The 18,713-nt window shown below is 38.4% G+C and overlaps 3 protein-coding genes across 3 annotated transcripts; 1 reads left to right on the top strand and 2 right to left on the bottom strand.

Moving 5' to 3' along the window:
• Nucleotides 1–43: 43 nt before the first annotated feature.
• tubgcp4 (tubulin, gamma complex associated protein 4) lies at nucleotides 44–8,126 on the bottom strand. Its single transcript, XM_027137011.2, has 18 exons — nucleotides 7,991–8,126; nucleotides 6,457–6,585; nucleotides 6,021–6,143; nucleotides 5,854–5,907; nucleotides 5,713–5,769; nucleotides 5,352–5,431; nucleotides 4,927–5,128; nucleotides 4,223–4,388; nucleotides 4,017–4,141; nucleotides 3,855–3,905; nucleotides 3,477–3,582; nucleotides 3,114–3,221; nucleotides 2,296–2,440; nucleotides 1,908–2,085; nucleotides 1,693–1,827; nucleotides 1,399–1,515; nucleotides 324–463; nucleotides 44–244 (listed from the first exon to the last, which is right to left on the bottom strand). Exons 1-18 carry the CDS (start codon nucleotides 8,066–8,068, stop codon nucleotides 232–234), a joined length of 2,007 nt encoding a protein of 668 aa, XP_026992812.1. The 5' UTR covers nucleotides 8,069–8,126; the 3' UTR covers nucleotides 44–231.
• A 26-nt stretch (nucleotides 8,127–8,152) lies between these two features.
• Nucleotides 8,153–11,015, top strand: LOC113636734 (CDKN2A interacting protein). The gene is made up of 4 exons (XM_027137012.2): nucleotides 8,153–8,291; nucleotides 8,710–8,956; nucleotides 9,048–9,169; nucleotides 9,540–11,015. Exons 2-4 carry the CDS (start codon nucleotides 8,712–8,714, stop codon nucleotides 10,103–10,105), a joined length of 933 nt encoding a protein of 310 aa, XP_026992813.1. The 5' UTR covers nucleotides 8,153–8,291; nucleotides 8,710–8,711; the 3' UTR covers nucleotides 10,106–11,015.
• Nucleotides 11,016–14,288: 3,273 nt separating this feature from the next.
• Nucleotides 14,289–15,759, bottom strand: LOC113636697 (cocaine- and amphetamine-regulated transcript protein). The gene is made up of 3 exons (XM_027136944.2): nucleotides 15,505–15,759; nucleotides 15,305–15,388; nucleotides 14,289–14,552 (listed from the first exon to the last, which is right to left on the bottom strand). Exons 1-3 carry the CDS (start codon nucleotides 15,667–15,669, stop codon nucleotides 14,445–14,447), a joined length of 357 nt encoding a protein of 118 aa, XP_026992745.1. The 5' UTR covers nucleotides 15,670–15,759; the 3' UTR covers nucleotides 14,289–14,444.
• Between the last annotated feature and the right edge of the window lie 2,954 nt (nucleotides 15,760–18,713).

The raw sequence follows: 18,713 nt of genomic DNA, 5'->3' as shown, positions 1-18,713 counted from the left end.
CTTGGGATTATTATTTTTTTTTAAATAATTTCAGGGTGCGGTATTTACAAGGTATACAAGTATAACTTTAATTTTAAAAAAAAAGTGATACACGCAGACAGACAACAAGCCAACATAAATATTAACCATATGTGCATTAATACAAAAGTAAATTCCTATTACATCTGACGATATGACTTCAGGATATATTTACACAGTGCACAATGAGAAAATGGATCTTCGGCCGCTGTTTTAGAGCCCAAAACTGCCAGAAGAAAAGAAATACAAGTTATAATATTGCTATAATTAACAGTGTGACATTATTCAAGCTTTACCACACATACCTTCCCAGCATGCCTCCTGACTGAGTGTAGTATTTGTTATAGTCCAGACGCAGCAGTAGCTGAGCAAGGTCGGAATTGATTTGGTGGTTACGCACACTGGAGAGGATTTTGAAGAGCAGGAACGACTGGCGGCTAAAACCCTATTGGAGCAGAAGAGTGCTTAATGTTACAAAATTCAGACACACACACACACACACAAAGTTCTCACAAACATGCTTCAATTTAAACACCAATCTCTAAACCTCCATTAAGCATCTCTCACTGTCTCAAGGATTACATACTTTGCTCAGCTTCTATTTATATACACAGGATCTGTAATTAGGAACAAAGATTTGTGGATAAGTGATGTGTATTTGCTCAGTCATACATCTAAAGGAAAATCAAGCAAAGAGCTTGTACAGTTGCAAATGATTATCATATAAAAGAAATTAGGCAAGCATGATGTTGCTGGACTCATCTTTAAAGCAATGCTATTTAGTTTTTTAATTAGAACAGTACATTATAACGGGGTATTAAATCTACAGTGGGAAGACCTGTTCATGTATACAGGTATTTAATCAGATAAAAACACTTTCCTCATTCTGGTGTAAAAATGAACTGAAGCTCTTGACTGGTATCTATATGTTTTTTTTCTGCACTGTTCTGCTGCCACGTGATTAGCTGATTGCATAACTGCATGTGTGACCAGTGTTCCTACTGAAGTGATGGTGAGTACATGTATATTTTTAGTTACAGGATAAAAATATTCTATAATACACGATATGCGAGTAGCCCTGACAGTCCTGCATCCAGACAACACCAGCTGTTCATAATCTTGCAGAATGAACTGGTCAGCAATGCATAGGAGCTGCTGCGAGCTAAACGGCTAAAAATCAAACTCTTCTGCTTTTATTTAGTACTCAGACACAATGATGTGAACAATAAATCATTCCGTTCTCATAACACTTCCACAATTCTGTGAAATCACAAGTTGCAAACAGTATAGTAGGTTTTTTTTTACTAACTTTAAATGAAATGATGTTATATTTACTAACACTTTTGGCTAAGGTTTTCCATTGACCGCTGGTGTACTGACCTTCACCATAATGTCCAGCTGAGCTGCTCCTCTCTCATCCAGTGGCCCCAGGTTCTGACTCACCAGCAAGCAGAAATTGTGACAGAGATCCAGAATCTCATTCAAACAATGAAACACCTAGAAAAGTCAGTTTTGGGTGTTAGAATGCATACGAATGGGGATAAGCTCTCTGAAGAGGTGTCAGGTTGAGACTGATATTTCTCACACTCGTAATCAGTTTTCACTGTAGTAATTAAATAGTAAACTGGATATTTTTGAGGGCAATGATAAATATGAGAGGCTTATCAGACTTACTGGCTTGAGGAGGATAAAGGACTGGGCTAGGAGATTACTAAGAAAATGATCATGAGCCAGGCGAATGCTCTCAAAGTCTCGTGTTGAGTTGATCTGCTGCAAAAGCTGTGAAAACTGAGACTCCAAGACATCCACCTGAGTGGGAAATGAATTGCACAAATGATGGTCAGTGTTAAAAACCAGTTAAAAATCATTTCACTTGGGCAGCACTGTACCTGTAAATAATACTGCAGGTTATCAACAAGGAAAGCCATGTGGTTGCGCAGCCTCCATTTGACTGCATCAGTCTTGTTAGACTTTAAGTGTTTGCGCTGCATCTGCAGAGCCCAGCAGTGCTGCAGCTCTGACTGCACGCGGCGCACGCTGAGCAGGTATCGAAACACTACATTGTACCTAAAGAGCAGAAGAAACAATCAAATGTACAGATAAAATGAAATTCTAATCACCTCAGAAACATCTATCTTCATGGCTACACTTCCTGCCAGATTCAGTCTGAATTCAGTTAAAATCAGAGCTACTGTGTGGGGAAATTCACCAAACTGTCCAATGTTCTGGACATGACAGAACAATGCCATGTACTCTACACATTTCTGCATGATTTACTTTTCTAGCACAGCAGGAGTGAAGAGAATGTGCAGAGGCCACTGGACTTTGTAGGCCAGTCCCAGTGCAGCCCAGCCTGTGGAAGGAGCCTCTCGAGGAGAAGTGTCCTGAGGAGGTGTGGTGCCTTCTCGAGTCCCGGGCGCCTCTGTTAAAAACGGATGTAACATCTGTTACAAGGAAGGCACTTTATACTGATCAGCTTTGTGGTTTCTCTCTAGACAAGAAGCATGTGGGTCCTCAAAGAGTTCATCTGTCTAGCTATTAAATAAATGTCAAATGTTGTAGTACATAACAGAGAGAATAGTGTAAATCAGCAAGCAAACAAGCTTGTTAGGTTAACTTCCCTAATAATAATAATAATAATAATAATAATAATAATAATAATAATAATAAAGCAGCTATATTAGACATCACATTATACTAAGTCATCTGAACATGGCAGGGGCATCTGGTAGACTAACAATGACTTCACTTTTATTTTTATATTATTAATTAAATACCATGCTGGCGGCTTACATCTCTGATATACCTATATCTTATACCAGCAATTAAAAAACTAGAGCTTCCATTTATACTTGATGACAATTTTTCATAAAGATAAGCACTTCTCTTTAATGATTAAAAGAGTCTCCAGCGCTAAGAATTCATATCTGACTGCCACCACTAAGTGGTGCTACATGCCTTTAAATAAACATCTACATCTGTGATTAAGACAGATCCTTGCAAGAGATTAAATATTTAAAGGAGCTACTTCTAAGCCAGCAGCTGTTGCACATAATGAATACACAATAAAATCGTCCCACTGTGGTGAAGAGTACCTTTGGTGTCTTTCCCTTGATAGTCAATAGTGAGATGCAAGAGGGGCAACAGGTTGTCATCATCAAGCAGAACTTTGTGAGCGGCTTGCTGAAAGGCCACGTTGACATCTGGAAATGTGTTGGGATGACAAATAAATCACAGCAATAATTAAATGGCATTATTACAATGAGAGTTTATTTTTAAATCACAAGTTGGGTGCAGGTATAACTGAGGTGCTGACACACACACACACAGACACACACACAGACACACACACACAGACACACACACACAGACACACACACACAGACACACACACAGACACACACACAGACACACACACAGACACACACACAGACACACACACAGACACACACACACACCGTGCTCTGTCACAGCTGACGGTGGGGTCTTCAGCATGTGCTGGGCGAGGTCAATGAAGACCTGATAGAGTTCACCACGTCCCAGCAAATAAAAATCTTTTATGATCTATGGGGGGAAAAAGAAACAATTGTGTGCAGCAATTAAAGGTGAATATGATTAAAAAAAGACACAAAGTTGGTGACAATATACAAGAAATGTATATATACAATAAACTATTAATAACCTGCTTATTAATAACCTAATAAAACATGCATATTTTTGCATTAAAGAATATTCAAGCTAAATTTATCATTATATCAATTCTTTATCTGTATCATCGTCATCATCATCATCCTCGCTGCTTAACATAACTGTTTGTAACATGTTGACCTGTTTACCTTGAGTTGACCCAAAAGATCAGATTCTTCCACCATCAAAGTCCAGAGATGCTATAAGATGAAAAACAGAAGATTATTAAAGAAAAAGCTACTATTTGGTTTCGAGAGTGTTAAAAACAAACAAACAAACAAACAAATAAAATCGTGTACTTTATAACCAACCTCAGCAACCGTGCTTCGAATTCCATCTATTACATTCTCAAAGTCCACCAGGCTGAAAAGTGGCTGCTGTTTGAGTCTGTGCAGCTCTGTTGCAAATGTGTCCTCTTGGTGTTTCAGTATGGACCCTGAATTAGACAGAATACAACAGGTCAAGGATTATCATTTACAGAAGCAAACATAAAACCATGCATCTAATGTAGTCTCACCAGCTCTGGAGGGACTCTGGTTGTGGTTCTCAAACATTTGGACCGATTCCCCAACAAAGAGGATTTTTTCTGCTACTCGGACAGGAATGTAGGAAGGAAGCATCTCGACCCTCAGGGAGAACTGCTGCAGGGACGGAGCGAGCATGTTCTCCTCCTCGATCAGTCTCTACAGAGGAAAACGTTCAGAAAAGCTCAGTATCAGAATTTTGTTGTGTCGCAAGCCAAAATACACAAAAAAGATGTTGTGGTCAATGCAGAGCCTGGAGTGCGTATACACTCACTGACCTTTCAAAATGAGACAGTTCATCTCAGGCAGGGATTTTAAAAGGTTAAAAAAGTTAGAACAGTACTCTGTGATAAGTTAAGGATTAAAAACAATGATACAACCAGGAAATTCTGAGACACAAGAATGTACATAATTAAACTAATGGAGTAATTTTCCCACACATGAACACCCTGAGCATCCTGATTGTGGCCTCTGTGCTGCTCAGATCTAATAAAAAAGGAACTTTGCCTCCATAATTCTGGAAGTCTTTGTGGTGTGCACAATAATGACTCGCACTATATCTTCTTATGTTGTGCTCATTTTCATACATTTGATTGATATGATGCACATCTACGTGTGTAGATGTGCATCATATCTTCCTGGAGACACAGATATGCGGTCCTCTTTCATTTGAAGTGAAGAAGAGCAAATTTCTCACCAAGTCCTGCAGTTCTCTAAGTTGCTTCCCACTCAGACCTCCAATGCCAAGGTCTTCCTCTTCCTCCTCCTGTGCTGCTGCAGCTCCTCCCACACTGGGGCCTTGCCTCACGAAGAACTCTTCACTCTGGTCCAAAAGCAGACCATGCAGCATCCATGCAGCTAACTGCTTATACATCACTCCATGGCACACTGCAAGAATCCTGCTCAAGCCAAATGTTTGTCAGAAGAAAACATGTTGAGCTAAACTAGAATCAACTAAAGATAATTTACACAAATTCATAATGCTCGTGCTTTATTCTTTTGACACCATCCACACAAATCCAAAAGAGCTTCAGAAGTACATTCAGAAGTACATAACTGTTACTACAGTGTCCCACGTCTGACTGAAGGCAGAGGTTATTAGTTTTTTTGTACGACACTCACTTTTCTAAGGCCATCCGTACAGGTGGTAGCCCTCCACAGCTGTGCTTGTAAACAGTCTCCAGAATCTGACAGCCATGGATCTAATGCAAGCAAACATATTTAACACATTTAACATTTTTCGTCGACAGACCCTTGTTTATTTAACTTTGTCAGGAGTGTCCGATATCCGAAAAGGACGCTGTAGGTTCTGTTTTTTCATTCCAACCAAGCTGAAGCTACACCTGAATCTGTTTAGAGCCAAAATTAGCTTAATCAGGTGAAATCACATGGTTGAGTGGATCGAAAACTTGCTCCTACTCCAGCCTTTTGAGGATAAGCTTGGATTATCCTGATTTATATCAATGTGTAAAAAACAACTAACCTTTTGAGATTTGATGGTCTCCACCACGACCATTACAGAAGGGAACAGCAACTGAAACTGATTAGGACCACAGCATACAGAATGTGTGAACAAGTTTGTTATTTAGTTTAACTCAAAGAGCTCAAATGTTATGTTAACTACCTGTTCCAGCTTGTAGTTGACATGAGAAATGGAGAGATGTGGATCACCAAGAAACTGCAAAAAGATTCAAAAGACCGATTTCGGTCTTAGTTGTTATACTCATTTGAAAGACGAGTGACATTTGAACGGTATGAAATAATTTCCTGCCATATCATGTCATGTCACACCTCTTGTTCAAGATCTAGTATTGCTTGTCTGTAAGGCTGCAACATGGAGTGTAAGCCAGTGCAGAAAGCCCTCAGGTATATTCCATGTAACCCACTTTGGCTCTGCTGGCTCGGGTGGTGCTCCTGGAGACAAATTAGAAATCAGAGACTAGGAAAAGGCTTCATATAATTCTCAGATGTAGAAAAGTTCACATCAGTATTGGTGTATATGACTTAATCCAATCTAAACATACTTGTATACTGTTAACCCATGTAACAACATGTATTTCATGCTATGCATAATTTAACAAGAAGATGGTACAGAGCTGGTACAGTGGCTATATGTATCCATATAGGTTTAAAAATCAGTTCTCTGAAATTAGTACTGAACTGAAAATATACAAATATAATATATTCTGTACAACCCCAGATGTAATAATGCGTTAATAAGATTTACTTGTTGGTGAACATGGCCCGTGTGTTGCTCTATGAACTCTGTGAACCGCACATAGTCTGTTCCCATCTTACACAGCCGGTTCAGGACACTGGTTTCACTGGGATGGAGAAAGGGCAGATCCTGGGATACCTGAAACATGCAGGGATTCAACTCCAAATGACTCCAGATTAGAAATATAGAGTATTTACATCATTTATCAGATGCCCTTATATCCAGAGTGACTTACATTATATTATTTTTTATACAGCTGAGCAATTGAGGGTTAAGGGCCTTGTTCAGGGGCCCCAACAGTGTCAGCTTTGTGGAGATGCTGGGATTTAAACCCACAACCTTCTGATTTGTAGCTCAACACTTTAACCACTTATACTGGGAACAGCTGAGATTTCAGCTAAAACATCCATTACCATCACCATGCATGTCGACCGTTATAAAAAACATTATTATACAAATGTTTACATTGTTTACAACTTGTTAATGAGCTAATTACAAGTCAAGAAGCTTTTATTGTCATTTCAACCCTATACAGCTGTTGCAGTACACAGTGAAATGAGACAACGTTTCTCCAGGATTGTGGTGCTACATAAAACAAAGACTGGGCTAAGGACTTAGTAGTTCTAGATACATAAAGTGCAACTGTGCAAACAGTGTTGTACAGAAACAGTGTTGTACAGAAACAGTGTTGTACAGAAACAGTGTAAATACTGTATGTTCAGACAATATTGCGTGAATTAATACTAGAGTGAATACTGAGATAATGTTAGGATTTGTGCAAAAACAGCAAACGACTGAAATATTTTACTGTATATGCATAACGACAGAAATGTGTGCAAAGAGCAAAAAAGTTAAAAAAAATTGCAAAACAGCATGTAAACAGTTTGATGGATGTAAACAGTATGTAAACAGTTTGACGGACGTAAACAGCATGTAAACAGTTTGACGGACGTAAACAGCATGTAAACAGGTTGATAGATGTATATTGGAAGTGTGTGTATTTGATGTAGGTCTGTGCAGTCCATACAGATTATGTGCGTGTGTGTACGTTGTGCTCAGTACAGTTCAGTTCAGTTATTGAGGAGTCTGTTGGCTTGTGGAAAGAAACTTTTACACAGTCTGGTCGTGAGGACGGGAGTGTGTGTGTGGGGGGTGAAGAGTGTGTGTGAGGAGTGTGTAGGGTGAAGAGTGTGTGTGAGCGCTGTGTGGGGTGAAGAGTGTATGTGTGTGTGTGAGGAGTGTGTGGGGTGAAGAGTGTGTGTGTGTGAGGAGTGTGTGGGGTGAAGAGTGTGTGTGTGAGGAGTGTGTAGGGTGAAGAGTGTGTGTGTGTGTGTGTGTGTGTGAGGAGTGTGTGGGGTGAAGAGTGTGTGTGAGGAGTGTGTGGGGTGAAGAGTGTGTGTGAGGAGTGTGTGGGGTGAAGAGTGTGTGTGTGAGGAGTGTGTGGGGTGAAGAGTGTGTGTGAGGAGTGTGTGGGGTGAAGAGTGTGTGTGAGGAGTGTGTGGGGTCACTTTTTACAGCAGACCATACAGTATAGAATAAATACCTGTAAACCATTTCTTTTATTCCATGTAACTACGGTTCCAGGATATCCGCTTAAAGCAAGCAGCAACTCGTGGATCATCGTTACAGGCAGCCTTCAGTCCAACAGATAAATAATCACTATACGCTTCTAAAACAACACAACATCCATTAGCGTCTAGCATAAACACCGTCGCGTTGTAGTGACGCAGGCGCACTGGATTGACGTCCACGGAAGTGGCTTTGCATAGCCTGATATTCTGTTGATGTTGCTGCTAGCTAATGTTACCTGGTTATGTAGAAACGGTGAAAGGAACCTTTTAAAGGTTGGTGTTTTACGCGTTGCTTTTTTAAATATGTGTTTTAAGTGTTTTAGTTTAGTTTTATTGGCTTTTGTTTGTATCCACAATATGATGCAAATGAAACGTGCTAAAGCTAAAAACACACTAATCAACATGTTAAGTGACTCATTATCGAATATATCGAGTGATTATTATGATATTTATGCATAAGGGCATCGAGTTTGGATTGATGGTAGGTGTTATAATGTTAGTTTAATGGTTGCTGTGTTCTACAAAACATCCTGGAAAGCTAAATTACTTTGATGTGTTTATGTAAACATTCACCAAAGAGCTAAATATTGCTGACAGTATTTTATTGCAGACGTAAACATGTGTCTGGGAAAAATGAATGAATGAATTACCAAGCTCTTTTTTTTATTTTTATTGTTTGGTTGTATTTTAGTGATGGCAGAGAGGAGTGGAGATGATGTCGTGTCTGAGTTCCTTCAGCAAAACCCTCACCTGGCACAATGGGTGGAATCCCTAAGAGAGCTTTCTGAGACAAATAAGCACTGGCACGCCAGGCGAGAGTTTGTTCTGCGCAATATGGAGACCTTTCCTACCATCCAACCAGGGGTTAGAACTCCCAGTCTGGACAGGCTTCTTTCTCTGTCCAAGGTTTGGGCCAACCAAACGTTCTTAGGCTGTCGGTATGTGCTCCGTCCTAACGTTTACTTACATACCGTTGTTTTTCATAGCTACAAGTCAGTTTTTGACTTCCATGGTGTTCTTTTATTGTAGCTATCCCCAACCTGTGATGGACAAGGTGAAAGAGATGGCAGAAGGGATCGGTGTGAGCAAAAGTCCTGTTCAAAAGACTAAAGATGAGATCATAGGAAAAGGAAAGAGACCGTCTGTTTCAGGTGTGAGACCTCAGTAAATAATCTTATAGGTCATCGTCTCCAACTTGAGAGCAGTGTTATTAGTTCACCTGAAATCAGAAATTTTATCTGGAGTCATTTTGGATAAATTTTTTAATTCTGAATTTGGATTTTTTTTTAAATACAAATTGTTTGGCATAACATAATATAGGTAAATAAAATAAAAATATAATAATAAATGAATATAGTCTAGAATTTTTATTTTGGCCAAAAAATGAGCATTTACTCACTCGCCTTTAGTTTAATACACCTTCACAGCCCTTTAGGACCTTTTAAATTTAACTTAATATAATAACAACATTAACAGTCACTGATTGAGTCCTTTTCACTTCTATTTCCAACTTATGTGCAGCCACGGATGCTGAGAGCTGTGCTAAGAAAAACAAAACAGTTCTTAACGACTCTGACATTAAAGGCGGAGAACACAATACTGTCTATCCGAACGCTGCTGCTGTCAAATCAGGTCCCCTGCCCGAGGCCCCTGCAGAACATCAGCCCTTCTTTAATCGTCTTTATAAAACCGTGGCCTGGAAACTGGTGTCTGCAGGAGGCTTTGGACCCAACCTGGATCACTTTGAGATCTTGCGCACCTGTGTGGAGTCATGCAAGGCCAGCCTTAGTTGTGTATTTGTGCCTCTCAAAGACATTCCTGACCTGCCTGCCGGCTGCACCCAAAGAGAGGGCCAGGTGTGTGAACTGCGCTGCCACACAGTCTACATGGGTACAGGATACGGCCGTGATGAATGTGCAGCAAGGGCCATGGCCTCGAAAGAGGCCCTTAAAATTTTTCAGGGGCGGAAGGTGACGGTGAAGACCTCCCGTCGCAGGTTCCGTGGTCGAGATCTAGAGGATTTGGTCCTGTTAGACGAACAGCCGAGAAGCTCAGTTTTGCCTCCTGCTCTTAGCTATCCTTTTTAAGTAATTTGAGCAAATCTTTGCTCCTTTGTGCCCTAAAAAATCTTCTCATTTTGTTTGTTACTGGCATTTCAGTTGCTGTTATAAGGTCATGTTGACGACGGAAGGTTCAGGGTTGTAGTGATCAAAGTACACAAACGCTTTTATTGCTGTGCATTTAAAACTGATCAGAATTTTTTGACACGACAGTTCAGAGTGCAAGCATCAGTGTGTAGGATTGTTTAGAGTCTGAGCCAAACTTTTGTCAAGCAGTCTATTGGTAGTAATATAAAATTTTATGCTAACTTGTAAATGTTTTTGGCTGTATATAAGCTAACGTTGAATTAATAAGCAAACTGCACTTGACCTCTTTACATTCTAAAATCTTTCACATTTCGGTTGGTTTATGATATGTAATCCGATCATTTATAAAAAGTTATAAGGTTTATCCCAATCATTGAAGTCCTAATATGTTCCTATAAATCCTATCGAGTTTGTCATGTCCTTTACGGAAGTGTTTAAGGTTTGAACGGATTAAGTCTGAATCTGTGTGTGTTTTTTTTAGTGCAACTTGTACTGTACCTTGAATTTGACATTAATATCATTTCCTAGTTCCAGGTTTTTTGTTACCGGAGCAATGGCTGAATATTTTCGAAAATCATTACTTTTCCCTGTTTTGACAACAGATATAAAAACAGTTCTGCTACATTGGTTTAGTTTCTCTTACTTAAATTCACAAGTAAAAAATACTCTGGGAGATTTTTGGTAATAATACTAAAGAAGTGTGACTTTTTCATGCATAAATTGTTTTTACTCATAAATGTCTTTTCGATTCCGTTTAAATTTTACTTATTCAAAACAGTACGCCTGAAATCATACAAATCCGTCCAAAAATCGTATCATTCGGGTCTTAAATACACAAATGTTGACTTTTTTTTGTTGTTGTTAAATTGTAATACTCACTTCCAGAGTCCCAATTCGGACTTTTTCCTGACGGCAGTGTACGAAATCTCTTTAACATTCATTCATTCATTCATTCATTCATTCATTCATTTTCTACCGCTTATCCGAACTTCTCGGGTCATGGGGAGCCTGTGCCTTTCTCAGGCGTCATCGGGCATCAAGGCAGATCTCTTTAACAGATATTTTCAAAATAAATGGACAAAGATTAATCAAGTAACCCAAATTCTGTTTAGAAGGTGTTCACTATAATAAAGGGTATGAAAGTAAGGACTTGGTGTACCGGTTTGTACTAAATATTTATATCACAATCAGAAAAAAGAACAATGATTTATTTTTCCATCTTGTCTTAAGGATGTGCAAACTTTCACATCTAAGCACGTGGACAAAATTGTTGGAACCCTTCCATTAAAGAAAGAAACACCTTTAACATGTTTGTTTATAGATTTTCTAATCTCTTGAGACAACTCTCTTCTCTCTTCTTAGCTTTCTGTGGTCTATGTTCAGTTCATGTTACAGTGACGACTTTTCACTCTTTAAATAGTCAGACTGACTGATTACCTGTTTGAAGACACGTGAGATGCTAATTCAGGACACACAATTTACTTTAACGTGTCCAGTGTTGTAATGTAACGGAGTAAATATACTTCGTTACTGTACTTAAGTAGAAATGTCACGTATCTGTACTTTACTTCGCTGTTTAAATTTGTCAACTTTCACTTTTACACCACTACATTTCCTAGATAAAATGTATACTTTTTCTCCGTTATATTTCCAATAAGCATCTTCGTTACTCGTTACTACAAAATAAAATCAGAAGAAATGTGTGCGACTGCAATAAGGGAGGTTTGGCGAATCACTGCTCCTAGATTGTATTCCGCACGTCCGCACGCTCTATTTCAGCGTAACGTTGCTAAAGCAGGCGGAAGCGCAACTGAAACCGCCATGGAAGCATCTACTGGACCTCCCGTTATCGTAGACCAGGGGTGGCCAAACAGTCAGAGACCAAGAGCCACACTTTTTACTGTGTTACCGCAAAGAGCCGCATCATACACACGGACACACATGATCATCGCCTTTTTCCCTGCCATTTTGAGAGCGAACTTGACACAAATTGTTTACTCAAATGATCTTGCTCCTACTGGGAAACTTCGAGGTATTTTCATCCCACTCACATGTGAATTTGACATACGCAAGTGAAGCGAACATGCACATTAAAAAGACACAAATGCAAACTTCGATATGAACATAAGAGCCGCATGCAGCCCTTTAGCCGTGGGTTGGCCGCCCCGTCGTAGACAACCACCCCGACGATAGTGGTGAACAGGGTGCAAGAAGATAACGTTATACACCCGTGGCCATATTTGCAAGAAATTTCTGTACATTTGAATGAAAGATTCTTCCTACCGGATGAAGTACAAATACAACAAACTTAAGTGCATTAAATATCAGAAAATGACTTTTGATAGCCTACTTAAGTACAGTATCAGATACTTGAGTAATATTCTAAGGCAACTTTCACTTCTACCAAAGTCTTTTTCTAGTACGATACTTGTACTTTTACTGAAGTATTGCTTTCTAGTACTTTATACAACACTGAACGTGTCCCAAAGGTCAACTTATTTACAGCTGTTTCTAAGGGTACCACCGTTTTTGTCCAGTTTCATTAGTTTCATTGTGGGTTTTTCTTTTCTTTCTTTAATATATGGGTGCCAACAAATTTGTCCATGTGTGTATATGTAGTGTTCAGTGTTGATCAGACCCAGTTGTGGTTCTGTTTTGAATATTTGATTTCAATATAAAGAATCTTTTATTAACATAGAAAATAGTTTAGGACTTAGGACTTTGTTAGTTACTAGGAGCAAGGAAGAAAAAATATATATATCTTTCCAGAAACAAGACAAGTTTAAGGGACTTTTTACTTCGTTACTTTGTTTCTTCTTCTTCTTCTTCTTCTTCTTCTTCTTCTTCTTCTTCAATCTTCATCATCATCTTCATTTTCTTGGGAGCTTCATAAGTTCACATGAATGCATAATAACGATCTTACATTTTTCTAGAATATTTGAAATCTTTTAATTTTGATGAACACCCATGATTTTTTCTGCACACATCTCAGTTAGTTGACTCACTTTAAGTACGCATAAGATATGAGTGAATTGAGAAATATTAGTGACTTATTTTATTGAAGCAATCAAAGGCACAGGTCTTTATTAGAGAGTTTTTCAGGCCGATTGCGATGGTAGTGATGTATATTTTCGTCATTAATAACCAAATGTGATGACGATTCACTTCTCTTTAATGACACAATGCTCTCAACATTTACAGCTTCTGTTGCTTGATTAATACTCCCTGTTTCATCACCTTTTATTCTCATAATTTCTCATATCTTCTTCTATAAGGCATCATCTTTAGTGGTCAGTATGACATTTTCAATGCAGGGTAAAAAGTTTGAGATCTTGGTCACGTCATGTTTTGTCCTTACTCTGGGATTCAAAACCTTTGTGAAATTGTAACACATCATTAAAACCCCACCACCTGTAAACACGCACACAGCTTTAGGTCACCGCTAAGAAGATTGTTATGCATTAAAATCAAACTTGAGATCTATCTGACGTGCGCACACTCATGCCCTACGGATTCCACCGTGACGCTGCTATATATTAATAAACACAAGTGAAACTAATATGAAGTGAAAGCGCACAGTCAGTGGCCTGTGTTGATGGACAGTTGGCGCAATTTAGACGTACGTGATGAAGGCTGGTTTTGTGCTGACCTTCATAAATGACTAGCCTCTGAGGGACACTTGATTTATGTGGGAACAGACTGTGAAACTTCTGTGCCTTTCTCTTCTGTTCTCTCATCTGGGATGCAAACTTATGATTGTGGAAGTAAATCGAAACTCGTATCATTTATGGTGACTGGACAAAAAAGGTCTCTCCTTACATAAGACTAAGGGATCAGCTCTAGACATGACACATCAATCAAAATGTCCCAGATGTGTTATGACCGTGTGTCTCATTCGCTGCTCGTGTCCCTTTTCATGCTTTGTGTTTTGTAATCAGCTGCTGCTCTAAAGTCTAAAGCTATACCATCATATTTCATTCATGTGATGTGCTTTGTGAATCAGTATCATATCAACGTAACATCTGAACTATTAAGAAGAAACATTGCACAAGTATTTGCAACTCGACCCCACTCGAATAACTTTATTCTATTATTATATTATGAAATAAAGTATTTCATTGGGTGTTTTTTTTCTTCAAAACGACAACCACAGAAATAGTGTAGTAGAAAACTAAAGACAAAATGTACATATGTACATAAAAAGCAGCACGTAGTTTAACTCGAATAGACGGAAAACTTAAATACACAAATCTTTTTTGGAGCAGATATGACGTAATGATTATAAGCACTTGAGCAGGTAGGTGTTACAAGCCGCTCCGAGTGGACAGTCGCACATCCTGCCGATACGGGAGCCTTTCCGTACGGCACACTGCTGTCCGACCCCACACTGTAATTACACAGTGAAAAACATCATCACCAGACATCGGCATCACATCACAGCTGAGAGCAAATTTTTACATCCCTTCTGTTTTGTAAATGAAAAAATCCAGCCTTATTATACAGCCTACCTTTATGTTATAACATAAGGGATGTGACTTATTCCAAATGTGTACAAAACTGTATGCAACAATTCAATAAAAATAATTCTCCATTGCTGACCTTTTTACCTTGAATGCACTGTATAAAATCTGAAGTTATAAGAGTTATATTTAAAACAAAACTAGCAAGATGACCAAGTGACCCAAATGCTGTTTAAAAGACTGAATGTAGACTATTTGCAGACATTTTTTACACATTTTTTGCAGATTGTTTTTACCCCCACATTTCTCATTTCTTCATCTTGTCTGTTTCTGTTGCTCAACAGTTTACTGGAACAGACTAAATATTTGCCCAGTTCCAGGGTCTAAAGCACTAGACTGAGAATGATATAATAATAATTAATAAGTACGTACACAACAAAATGTCCATCATTTCATTAATATCTACAGATGTGAATTAACACCCACTGTGTAACAGCTGGACATCGACACTACAGATAAACATTCAACACTTTCTTTTATAGTGCGTTATATCATGAACAATATTATACATATTTGTATCATTCTTTAAAATTAAACCAGTCATTAAACAAAGCTGTATGATTCATGTGTCTATGTGAATATTAGTTTATATCTGAGAGCCTTTAATGGTGTAACTCACCGTGGGAACTCGGCTAAACTTCTTTTCCCAGAGTGAGATCCGTTTGTTCTGCAGTTTTTCCAAAACATCATGCAGAGCCCCAAGCTGTGGACATGATGCAATAATTTCATTAAATTCAATACAAAACCAGGTCATTTTTAAACACACACAAAAAAGAGACACCAGTGTATTTTTCTGCATTATTCAGGAGCAGAGCTTACGAGCTCTTTCTGGCTGGTTAAATTAGGCTCTTTAGGGTAGAAGTTCCTCAAGGCTCTCCTGTCTACATCCACCGTCTCCTCGGCATCCAGATGGTAAATTTCATTGCCAGAGGCGCAGGAGAGCAGCGCGGCGCACACCATCACACAGACTCTGCAGCTCTCCATGCTCTTCAGCTTCTCATGTGCTTCCCAACGATGCCATCAGTTTATATCTAGCTCTGTCGGTGGTTCCTTTTGCTCCACCTTTCACCATCAGTGGAGTTCATGCGTAAAGGAAACGCCTGATGTGAGTCATTTTGCAAAGTTGCCGGGGAGGGCTGTAGCATCTCAGTGGTAAAACATTTACTCTGCTGCAATTGATTGCATTCATAACAAAGTATTCATAAAAAAAATAAAATAAGCAAACTTAAATGATATTGTTATAATTCTGATTAAACAATAGATGAATCAGACATTCTCTATTAAGGATGCTGTATTAAAAGATTTGGCTAGAAATAAGACCTGATTCCATTTTTTTAGGCATATTTTCTTTCATATAGATTCATATCATATACACTGTATGCTGTATTTAATGATCTTCTCAATCAAATGTTATTTTATGACCTGTCCTGTTTTACCCACTCTGTACAAAGCACCCATTTCAGATTGTTAGACATATCTGAGTTCAATTAAAAGCATTGCTCTAAATCATAACGTGTTGTTATTATTCATTCCAAACACATAATGTTGTTTTGTTGTTAGAAACGACTTTTAAAGCAGTGCTGAATACATTTGCAGCATTTTTCAGCTAAAGACAAGCAAGTCTGTTTGCAAAACTCACTTTAGCTCATGAGTCATCCAGTTCCAATTATTTCCTGAACCATTACACATACAGCAACTTCTTCCTGAGCACTGTGTAAGCTCATTACAGCCACTGTGTTAATAAACCGTGGTTGGTTTACCTTATTCATTGAGGTTTTTCTTAACTACCTGCTAAATGTTCAGGGTTAAAAATAAATTAATCACACACACATCACGCTGAAGTAGATTTGAAAGATTTTACACCGCAGAGTGACATGAAATGAAGCACCACAGGATGCTCAGACACACAAAAACAAGTATATTGGTAAATTAAGGATTTGTTGAAACAGATTGGTCCCCAAGGAGTCGATCGATTTTCTACAAAAGTCACTCTGACAGTAGTTCTGGCTGTAAATGTGCCACATAAAAATACACATCTGAAAAATGTATAACAATCAATATGATTAAATTCTGTATGTACAGTAGATGTTGCTTTATTATTTATGTAAGGATTCTCGAGTGTCAGTGATTTGTAATAGTCCGGAAGTTTTCCAGAAGAGGGAAATCTCTTTGGCAGAGGAGTTTTCTGATGATTTTTGGTATTAAACGCTGTGGGTTTTTTGATTTGCTTTTAATAAACATCATTATTTTATTGAATTCAATTAAATTTTATTTGTATGGTGCTTTTTACAGTGGATATTGTGACAAACCAGCTTTTGAGAAATATATGAAATTATATATAATACGTTTTTAATTGAGCCGTAATAAGCAAGCTAGAGGTGATGGTGAGGAGATCTGAGAGGATAGTGTGGAGATATTCCCTGAGAAGTTAAGAGGAAGAAACCTTGAGAGAAAGCAGACTCAGAAGGAAATTCATCATCATAACAGGAATAACATGAGTTAACAAGATTCATGATAAGAGGAATTAATTTGTCACATAAAATTTCCGCTACAGGGAACTCAGGAATAAAACATTACAGGACATGCTGTTATCGGAAATTTATGAACTTTGGAATAACGGTGACTCCACACTTATTAATTATTTTCCTCATGGTGTTTTATTCAATACTTAAATCATTACCTCCTCATTTGACTATTTCTAAATTCAGCTCACACTTTAAAGCGCTACATCTAACTTTTGAGGACTTAGATTGGACTGACTTGTTTTGCAGGCATCAGCTGAAGCATGTTTATGTTGTGAATTGTGCTTGCTTCACTTCCTCACCGTGATTAATATGATGGCTGCGAGTCAATATATATACACACTCAAGGAGTATTGTCTAAGGTTGCAGCATCAAACTGCGATTAGATATGATGTATGAGTCAGAAAAACTTCAGAAGAACGTGGACTAAATGAATAATTCAGGCTTTTGAGGGTGAGTCACAGCAGTGAGAGAAAGAGCAGATAATTTTAGAATATTTTCTCCACTGATTTTTATAGTAAAGGTACTTCATTATTATTTTAAGCAGAGAAAATTATGGATGCAGCATTAATATTCTATTCAGTTTCAGGAACTTTAAAGATGATGAGAAACACAGATGGATTTCACTTCCATTTCTTACCCAAATCTCTACAATAACAGACGACACAGCTTTGAGTTTTAAGCTCCGTAATAAATCTTCTGTATAAATTTCACGGCCCTGAACACCAGGGATTCCCAGGAAACTTGTTAGCATGACCATGTCTGTTTGCCTTTTTTGCAAGTAATATAGTGACAGTAAATGAAGATCTGTGTTTGTCTTTCTGGTTCTTAACTGAGATGCAGTGATCCTACATGGGAAAGATTGAGAATTCATTATCTCCTAGAATGACTTCTTTCTTCCCTTCATCTTCCTTAACACGTGTGCAGGGTTTGTTAATTTTGATTTTCAGATGGTCTGGACCCATGTGCCAACAGACACACACACACACACACACACACACACACACACACACACACACACACACACACACACACACACACACACACAAAGGAAGTCCAATTAAAGGAACTGACAGAAGCTTGGCTTAGAATTGATTCTTGTGGGTTTGTAATTATATTTGTCTCTTGTCTCTTTTCAGATGGAACCAACACACAGAAAATACTTGTTGTGACCTATGTAATCCTGCTCATTGGATTATTTCGTTGAGGGGCTTGTTGATTTACTCCGAGTCGCCAGGTTACTAGTTACATCTATATTACCTACTCACTCAGTGTATGTTGCTGTCTTCCATTTTGTTATTTTTCTGGAAGCTCATTTGCTTTGATTTACTGACTTAACAGTGTGCCATAAATGAAGAAGGCTACATTTCTAACCACAATTTGGCATATAATCTAGTATAAAGACTACAGACAGTCAGTGTGCCATACAAACATCTTTACTGACCTAGAGGTTTAATTTTAACTGCCAACTGAGATTACATTATACTGAAACCCTGCTGGCGATTG

The sequence above is a fragment of the Tachysurus fulvidraco genome, chromosome 1 (genome assembly GCF_022655615.1).
Source record: "Tachysurus fulvidraco isolate hzauxx_2018 chromosome 1, HZAU_PFXX_2.0, whole genome shotgun sequence".
In the NCBI taxonomy this organism is placed as follows: domain Eukaryota; kingdom Metazoa; phylum Chordata; class Actinopteri; order Siluriformes; family Bagridae; genus Tachysurus; species Tachysurus fulvidraco.
The sequence above is the reverse complement of the archived record's forward strand: the minus strand, read 5'-3'. Positions and strand labels throughout refer to the sequence as shown.

Bases quoted from the DNA above. Each gene is read 5' to 3' on its own strand.
- LOC113636734 (XM_027137012.2), top strand. From the start codon at position 8,712: ATGGCAGAGAGGAGTGGAGATGATGTCGTGTCTGAGTTCCTTCAGCAA. The intron at 8,957-9,047 runs GTATGTGCTCCG...CTTTTATTGTAG, and splicing joins CAAACGTTCTTAGGCTGTCG to CTATCCCCAACCTGTGATGG. The intron at 9,170-9,539 runs GTGTGAGACCTC...ACTTATGTGCAG, and splicing joins AAAGAGACCGTCTGTTTCAG to CCACGGATGCTGAGAGCTGT.
- LOC113636697 (XM_027136944.2), bottom strand. From the start codon at position 15,669: ATGGAGAGCTGCAGAGTCTGTGTGATGGTGTGCGCCGCGCTGCTCTCC. The intron at 15,389-15,504 runs GTAAGCTCTGCT...TCATGTCCACAG, and splicing joins TAACCAGCCAGAAAGAGCTC to CTTGGGGCTCTGCATGATGT. The intron at 14,553-15,304 runs GTGAGTTACACC...GTGTAATTACAG, and splicing joins AGTTTAGCCGAGTTCCCACG to TGTGGGGTCGGACAGCAGTG.
- tubgcp4 (XM_027137011.2), bottom strand. From the start codon at position 8,068: ATGATCCACGAGTTGCTGCTTGCTTTAAGCGGATATCCTGGAACCGTA. The intron at 4,389-4,926 runs GTGAGAAATTTG...TTTCCTCTGTAG, and splicing joins TTAGAGAACTGCAGGACTTG to AGACTGATCGAGGAGGAGAA. The intron at 1,516-1,692 runs GTAAGTCTGATA...TGACTTTTCTAG, and splicing joins CCTTTATCCTCCTCAAGCCA to GTGTTTCATTGTTTGAATGA.